The sequence below is a fragment of the Gekko japonicus genome, unplaced genomic scaffold (assembly GCF_001447785.1).
Source record: "Gekko japonicus isolate JY-2015 unplaced genomic scaffold, Gekko_japonicus_V1.1 scaffold60, whole genome shotgun sequence".
In the NCBI taxonomy this organism is placed as follows: Eukaryota; Metazoa; Chordata; class Lepidosauria; order Squamata; family Gekkonidae; genus Gekko; species Gekko japonicus.
In genome coordinates this window covers 2,299,100-2,308,032 of record NW_015167528.1, presented here as the reverse complement: position 1 = coordinate 2,308,032, position 8,933 = coordinate 2,299,100, and the positions used below count along the sequence as shown (strand labels likewise).

The following is an 8,933-nucleotide window of genomic DNA, read 5'->3' as shown; positions in this document are numbered from 1 at the left end:
CCGGCCACATGACCACAGAAACGTCTTCGGACAGCGCTGGCTCTTCGGCTTGGAAACGGAGATGAGCACCGCAACCCTAGAGTCGGACTCGACTGGCTTTCGAGCAAGGGAGAACTTTACCTTTTACCATACTAAACATGCCAAATTATCTATTGTCTGCAGCCAGGCTCTACGCTGCAGCTGCATCTGTTCCAATTCCGCAGACAGAGATTCTAACGTGAGGGACCTACAACAGGCCATTTTGGAACTAAAATGCCCACGTGGTGAAGTCAAGAAAAACAGATTAACGAAGCCAGAAGGATACCCAGAGACAGCCTGTTACAAAACTGAGCCCAAAGAAACAATAACAGAAGAGAGGAGAGCGCAAAAGTGGGCTTGAAGCTCAACATCAAAAAAACTAAGATCATGGCATCCGGCCCCATCACTCCTTGGCAAATAGAAGGGGAAGTCGTGGAAGTAGTGACAGACTTCACATTCCTGGGATCCCAGATCACCATAGACTGTGACAGCAGCCATGAAATTAAAAGATGCCTGCTCCTTGGGAGGAAAGCGATTGTGAACCTAAACAGCATGATAAAAAGTAGAGACATCACCCTGCCAACAAAAGTCCGCATGGTCAAAGCAATGGTATTCCCAGTAGTCATGTATGGCTGCGAGAGTTGGACTATAAGGAAGGCCGAGCGCCGAAGAATAGATTCTTTTGAACTATGGTGCTGGAGAAGACTCTTGAGAGTCCCTTGGACTGCAAGAAGATCAAATCAGTCAGTTCTAAAAGAAATCAACTAAAATGCCCACGTGATGAAGTCAAGAAAAACAGATTAACAAAGCCAGAAGGATACCCAGAGACAGCCTGTTAGAAAACAGGGCCCAAAGAAACAATAACAGAAGACCACTAAGTAGTCACATACAGGTCTCAACCAATGCTCCCTCTAAGCCATGGAGTCTTGTGTGCAAAAATCCTACTTTGTGAGCTCCTGGCATTAAAGCTGTGAGCGAGCAGTTTGGCTCCTGCATAAATTAGCTTTCTCTGGAGCCATCCTTCCTGAGCGAAAACAAAAACGTGTGATCTGGAGGCTAAAAACCTGTGAGCTAGCTCACACTAACTCAGCTTAGAGGGAGCATTGGTCTCAACTGAAAACAGTTCAACGCGTCATCAGCCTCTACTGAATGATGACAGCTTTCTTTCACAAGCACTGGGGAGGGGGGGCAAACCTTTTCTTCCATACAGATAGCTCCCCCCAGTCTTAAACATCTCCTCACCTACAATAACACAGCACCTAACTTGAACATGGACACGAGTATCAGAGCTTGCAGTAAACCCAGATGCCAACTTTGCTGCTGCATACACCCAGACGATGCGATCGCTGGACCTAACAACATCAACCACCACACCATCTCAGCTTCATTCACTTGCTCATCTTCTAACATTGTATATGCCATTAAATGCCAACAATGCCCTTCCATTCTCTGCATAGGGCAAACTGGTCAAACCCTATGCCCAAGGATAAATGGACACAAATCTGACATCAGGAATCACAAGACTGAGAAACCTGTTGATGAACACTTCAGTCTTCCAGGGCATTCAATGGGTGACCTCCAATGCTCCCTCTAAGCTGTGGAGTCTTGTGAGCAAAAATTCTACTTTGTGAGCTTCTGGCATTAAAGTTGTGAGCAAACAATTTGGCTACTGCATAAATTAGTTGGCTCTGGAGCCATGCTTCCCGAGCTAAGACAAAATGTGAGCCAGAGGCTAAAAAACTGTGAGCTCGCTCACACTGACTCAGCTTAGAGGGAACACTAGTGACCTCATAGTAGCTGTTTTAATGCAAAGGAACTTCGGGAACAGACTGGAAAAGGAGATGGCTGAATTACAAGTTATTACAACGTTTGGAACAACACCCCCACCCCTTAACAGAGCTCTCACTACATATGCTAACCTCATTGAGTTCTTATATCTGTATTCTCACCAAGAAAGGGCTATACATCCTCTTTATTTTATTGTATTTCTTATTTAGAATAGTACATTGGCATAGTGATTGTAATGTAATGAATAGCAGAATGTAATGGTAGATCGAAATATATTTCTCTGGTCTGGTGACAGAGGAGATATAACACTGCACAACCAGTCACTCCACGTCAAAGAAAAGGATGCTGCTAGTTACCTCTATGCTTGGGAGGAGATGGATAGAGTTTAACAACAGGGTCTCAGTTAATTACTCTCAGAATCCCACAATTAAGAAGGGTACATTTTACACATCAGTCTCCCAATTCTGATAAATTTATTTGCTTCACAATGTGTGTCCCCGTCCCTCCCCCGGACTTAAATCCAAACAACTGGTGACTATATAAACTAAGCTTGTTATTCCTGTTTGATCCTTGCATCTGTTAAACACTTCATAATGTTGTAAGCTAATTTGCTGCTCACCTATATGTATAGACTGGTAACTTCCATTTCACTGTATCTGAAGAAGTGTGTGTGAATAAAACATCTTAAAGGTGTCCCTAGACTCGAATTTTGTTCTATAGATTACTTCTATTTCCATATTTTAAATTCCAAATAATTGTAGAAAAGAGCTAGAGTCCAGTAGCTTCTTAAAGGCTAATAAAATATGTGGCAGGATATAAGCTTTCATGAGTCACTACCAGGGCTGGCTCACCCGCTAGGCAAACTAGACGTTCGCCTAGAGCGTGGGCCCTGGATAGGGGCGGCAAACTGCTGCCCTTACCCCTGCCAAAAGCCCCCCCTGCCCCCAAGCGAGTCCTGGGCGCCGCAGGGGCGGAGGAGTGGCTCCTGCCGCGGGCTTGGGTGGAGAGAAGCGCGCCTGTGGCGCCTTCCCTCCAGCCCCAGGCTGAAGGGACTCGCTACCGCCAGCAGCGGGACCCCGGCCTGGGTGCAGGAGGCGACGTCGCAGCTCACCTGCCCTCCCTCACCGGGAGGTTAGCATCTGCGCTACAAGGCAACCTCGCCTAGGGTGCAGGAACACCTCAAGCCGGCCCTGGTCACTACTCACTTTTTCAGATACAGCTAGAATGGGCATCTGTCCTATTAATTGGAAAGGGGAGTGATTTCAGATGCCAAATGGTTGTCCAAATAATTGTTTACCACTAAGTTTGTTGTTTCAGCTTTCGAATTTTCCTATTTGCCTCTTGGCAAATAAGATACAGTTACTTGCCATGGAGGTGCTGCAATATTGCATATATTTAATTTCCTCATTGTTCTTTCATGGCACCTCAAAATACAAGGAGACATTGCTTCTGTACTTACTTCCTTTTTACTGTCCCTCTTTCCCCTGCTCCTCTGCTTGAAGTCAGATTTGAAGATCTTTTCCTTGCGTGACTAGTATATTTCTTTTCCCCCCCAGGTGTATGAAGAGTGTGATTACAGGCGGGTTCGATTTGTTGGAAGGCAAAAAGAGGTGAATTCTGCATGGGGTTGCATTTATCTTGATTTTATTTTCTGTAATAGTGATGATATTCATTGATTTCAGTGGTCAGTTTCAGTTTTGTGAGCAAACATCTCAGTCCACATTTCAGTGAATGAATTTGGACTGTGGGCATATAAAGATAACGTTATTTCTTGCTTGTTGCTTATATCCGGCCTGTTTTTCCATCACAGAACATAATTCCCGGGAAGTCTTCCATCTAGCCCCCGACTATACCTGGACCTGCTTAGCTCTCGCTCTGACTCAGACTGTGGGCCTCCTCTGGGCTTGATCCGATTACTAACCCATTCATGGGTGTGGTATCAGTGTGCCATGGATACATGATGCTCTGTTAGCGTGTTTATGCTGCATGCACACAGCTGAGGGCTCAAGTCACATGGAACATCACACAAATGTACTTTTCTTGCATGCATGACATCACATTGAAGTGGAGCCTTTGTGGTCTCTTTCAATACATTATTTCACAAGAAAATGATAGCATACAAGTACATAAACCTAATTGTTATTACTGGCCTCAAGGGGAAGCCTTTCGATTTTACTCTGTTGGTATATTTATATGCCTATGGCATTAACAAATTAACTGAGTTGTGCTGTATACTTCTGTATTCAGAAATGCAGTTGTATGCATCCGGATTGTAGTTACTTTATAGGAGACAAGGAATGTAGTAGAACAGGGGTGTCGAACTCATTTGTTATGAGGGCCGGTTCTGACATAAGTGAGACCTTGTTGGGCCGGGCCATGTGTGTCATGAAATGTAATGCCAGGTAGCGGAGATATAAACTTTATAAAGGACACAAACACAAAGATTTTTTTTAACTTAAAATAAAAACGTGCTTAAAATAGCTCAGCTGCAAACCTACTTTTGATTTATTGTCATTCAGCACAGAAATCTCATGCTCAGAGTTCTGAGTCTAGGACCCAGGTTAAAACATGAAATGGCTGAGTGATTAAGAGAGTCTGGCGAAGCAAGCTATGATGCAGCAACAGCAGCAGAACTGGAAGCAGGAGATGGCCAGTTCCACTGTGGGCCTGATGGAAGCCCTCTGGGACCTGATCTAGCCCCCCGGCTGCATGTTTGACACCCCTGTATTAGATCTTTTTAAAAGCCTGCACTAAGTTTGCCTGTGACGTCAAGTTCATAAATATTCCACCTCCATTCAAAGATTTTCAGTGTCTGCTTTTATTGAAGTGGAATCTGCAAAATGGATTGGTATTGAAGCCTTGTCCCCTTAAAAATACAGTATGTGTTGAATCCCCTTCTCTTAGTGAGTATGCGTTTTCAGCTCTTGTGAACTGAATCACCTGTTATGCTAATAGTGTGTGTTGCCTTCCATTCCTCACAGTAGTTGACTTTTGTGCGATGGTAATACAGGGAAAATTGGTTTATGTCAAGCAAGTGCTAGGTTGATTTCAGCTTTGCAATGTTATGTTTGTATTTTTGCTCTCTCTTTTAGAGTAAAAGTGGGGTTCCTTTTATGCCTTGTCTCTACTGTTCATCTGTTCTCTCTTGCAATCAGAGTTTATCCTAGTGATGCAGTGGGCATGAGCTAAAATGATGCACATCAGGGTAGGGAATAAGGCAAAGAAAGGTTCAGAAAGTCAAGAGTCTTTTCCGCTTTGCATAACTCTTACTTGAAAACGTGGTGGCAGTAGTACCCACCCCAGCCCATATTTGTGTGTCTGCAGGTAGTGCTTACCTGGTTCGTCCCAGAAGTCTGAAACTACTCTGCAAACATTCCGCTTGTTGAAGACACTGAAAATCTTTCTGTTGTACCTTTGTAGGTGAATGAGAACTTTGCCATTGATTTGATTGCTGAGCAACCTGTGACTGAAGTAGAAGACAGAGTTGTCTCTTGTGATGGTGGTGGTGGAGCTTTGGGACATCCTCGAGTGTATATAAACTTGGTAATGCAGTTTTAATTTCCCACTCACAGTTGTACACTATTTCATTTGATGTCCTTTTGGGGGGTGAGGGAAGAAGAGAGCCCTTGGCAACAGCGGCTCTGGTCGGGCCTGCCCATCTAGTGACCCATGAAGGGCAGCCCAGCAGCCGGGCATGGATAGGGCTCAGTAAATCTTACAACATTCTTCTTTTCTCCATTTTATCCTCACAACAGCCCTGTAAGGTAGGTTAGATTGAGAGTGTGTGACTGGGCCAAGGTCACCCAGCGAGCTTCCATGGTGGCTTGGGGGATTTGAATGCGGGTCTCGCAGATTAAGACTGCTGGGGGAAAGATCAACAACCACAGATATGCAGACGATACCACTCTAATGGCAGAAAGTGAAGAGGACCTAAAGAGCCTCTTGCTTAGGGTAAAAGAGGAGAGCGCAAAAGTGGGCTTGAAGCTCAACATCAAAAAAACTAAGATCATGGCATCCGGCCCCATCGCTTGGCAAATAGAAGGGGAAGTCGTGGAAGTAGTGACAGACTTCACGTTCCTGGGATCCCAGATCACCGCAGACTGTGACAGCAGCCATGAAATTAAAAGACGCCTGCTACTTGGGAGGAAAGCGATGGCGAACCTAAACAGCATGATAAAAAGTAGAGACATCACCCTGCCAACAAAAGTCCGCATGGTCAAAGCAATGGTATTCCCAATAGTCATGTATGGCTGCGAGAGTTGGACTATAAGGAAGGCCAAGCGCCGAAGAATAGATTCTTTTGAACTATGGTGCTGGAGAAGACTCTTGAGAGTCCCTCGGACTGCAAGGAGATCAAATCAGTCAATCCTAAAAGAAATCAACCCTGACTGTTCCCTGGAAAGCCAGATAATGAAACTGAAGCTCAAATACTTTGGCCACCCAATGAGAAGGGAGCACTCCCTGGAGAAGACCCTGATGCTGGGAAAGATTGAAGGTCAAAGAAGACGGGGACGGCAAAGGATGAGAGGGTTAGACAGTGTCATAGATGCAACGAACATGAAACTCAGCCAATTTCAGAGGACGGCGGAAGACAGGAGGGCCTGGTGTGATCTGGTCCATGGGGTTGCGAAGAGTCGGACTCGACTGTGCGACTGAACAACAACTCGCAGATCCTAGCCTGACACTCTGGCCACTGCACCCTATGGGATTAATCATGATACCATTTAGAATAATACCTTCTTAGGTGGCATTTTAGAGATAGGAAATGTGCGTTTACTTCCTTCCCTTGCATTCAGTTCATATTGTATCAACCAATCTGCATTAATGTCAGTCTTGGCTCTCGTAGTTTCCCTTTAATTATTGCTTGTTAGAGCAGCTCACCTGTAAATTAGAATCTTTTGATGGCGTGTGTTGGGTAAATGGCTTTAATGGCTTATGACTTGTCAGCTGGCTGGTGTGGAAGAAGGAGAACATCACAGTGATCTCAGGTCTTGACAGTTCTGTGGGGTTTAATTGCTTTCTTCATAATGGGCAGAGAGCAGGAGAAGCAACTTGGTGAAAAATACGAAACTGATAGAAGTGTCTGTAAGGCGAGTAAAAGGCAGTTGTTGTGACTGTGCTTCAGTAGCAGCAGCTGCATATTTAGTTGCTTCAGCCCACTTTGGTAGAGGCAGGAAAAGAATTTTTTTTTATATGGGAACCTCCATGAAGCAGAATGATTCCTTTGTGTGCATGTTCAAGGGAGGGTGGGCCTCCCCCTTATAAATCACTATGATGATTTCCCTTCTCCCATGCCAGCTGGTCCTTGGGGAGTTCTTGTTGGTTTTTCATCAAAAAGGAACTTATTACAAGAGTCCTCTGATAGTTGGGGGGGGGATTTCCTGTTGCATCTACCATCCTATCATTATGCAACCATGGGAGCTTTTTGTGAGATTGGTCCAGAACCAATGGATTGAAATTAAATCAAAAGGATTTTTGGCTAAACACAACGAAGGACTTCCTTACAGCTAGAGTAGTTCTTGGTGGAACAGGCTTCCTTGGGCTGGCCTTCTTGGGAGGTTTTCAGACAGAGGCTAGATGGCCATCTGACAGTGATCCTGATTCTGTGAACTTGGGCAGATCACGAGAGGGAGGGCAGGGAGGGTTGCAGCCTCAGTGCTTGCCCCTTGTGGCCCTTTCTTACATGCCCAGGGGAATGTCGGTCACCATTTGGGGCCCGGAAGGAATTTTCCTCCAGGCCAGATTGTCCCAGGGATCCTGGAGATTTTTTGCCTTCCTCTGGGCATAGAGCAGGGGTCACTGGGAAACGGGGGGTGGGGGGTAGTTGTATGCTTCCTGCATTGTGCAGGGGCTTGGACTAGATGACCCTTGAAGTCATTTCCATCTCTGTGTTTCTGTCAATGTGAAAATCACACACAAAATCCACTTGTGCAGCTTGATCATGTCCCCGTGTTCTCAGGAGTAACTTCAGTGTGTCCAGAGTGTGTTTAGGAGAACACTTGGAAATGAGATTCACGGGAGTGACCAAATATTTGAATAAAAATGGGCAGGGTCTGGCTGCAGGTCATCATGCTGAGCAGATCTATGTTTTTGGTATGCAAACAGGTTTGTTTCATATACTGTAAATAAATTGCACTGAAGTTAGTGGGTAGTATTTTGTTGTGTAACATACTGTTTTTCCCCCTCCCCTTTTGCAGGACAAAGATACAAAAACGGGAACATGTGGCTATTGTGGACTTCAGTTTACGCAGAAGCACCATCACTGAAATTGTCATCTTGTGTCCTGCAGAGCTGTCTGCATTTATCTGTTATGCTGTCACATACATGTATTTAAAAAGGTGTTTCGAGTGTTATTTATTTAATCCTATCTTTTCCCCTCAGTGGGGAGTTTTGGTAGCTGGTAAAGAGCCCTGGAGCCAGCATGAAATAATATTTGCCTTGTCTTAGAGAATTGCCAGTCAGACTTCTACACCTGAAGATAAGGCAGTTGAGACCTACAGGAAGGTGGCAGTGAAAGGGACCTAGAGACCACGTTGAGCCCTGTGGTGCTGTTCATTGTGTCCAGTTAAAACTGCATTCACACTTCACAGCAAGCTTCAACTGAACCATGACTGGGCTTGAGTGCAGCTTTCCCCCTCATTTCTCCCTCTGTGCACAGAGCTTGATGGAGAATCTTTTCTGGTTTGATCAAGTTCCAGTTTGCCACAGTGCCTGTATTCAGGTGCCTCGGTGGCTTCGCTTAGTCACACTTCAGAATCACTTTGCCGGGAGTGAACCATTACCAGTTCATGGACTTTTTTTTGCCATCAAGTCACAGCTGACGTATGGTGACCTCGTAAGGTTTTCAAGGCAAGAGAGGTTCAGAGTGGGTTTGCTGCTGCCTGTCTCTGTGTGGCGACCCTGGATTTCCTTGGTGGGTTCCTATCCAAATACTGACCAGGACTGATTCTGCTTACAGATATAAACTGTATAAAGGACACAGGCAAACCCAACTAACGGCATTATTTTTATTCAAAATAGAAACATGCTTTTATTCAAAATAGAAACATGTTGAAATAGGGGGCCCAAAAGGAAACTTAACACTGGGAGTTTGTTATCGCCCACCAGATCAAAAGATAGAGGAGGAT

The 8,933-nt window shown here is 45.0% G+C and overlaps 1 protein-coding gene across 1 annotated transcript in view; it reads left to right on the top strand.

Annotated features, from left to right (window-relative positions):
• The window catches only part of NDUFS6 (NADH:ubiquinone oxidoreductase subunit S6), a 15,453-nt gene extending 7,307 nt beyond the window's left edge, over positions 1-8,146 (top strand). Inside the window, exons 2-4 of the mRNA XM_015413322.1 lie at positions 3,360-3,416; positions 5,227-5,349; positions 8,004-8,146. Of these exons, the coding sequence (XP_015268808.1) occupies positions 3,360-3,416; positions 5,227-5,349; positions 8,004-8,072 (249 nt within the window). The 3' untranslated portion in view covers positions 8,073-8,146. The remainder of the gene's footprint in view (positions 1-3,359; positions 3,417-5,226; positions 5,350-8,003) is intronic.
• Positions 8,147-8,933: the final 787 nt, after the last annotated feature.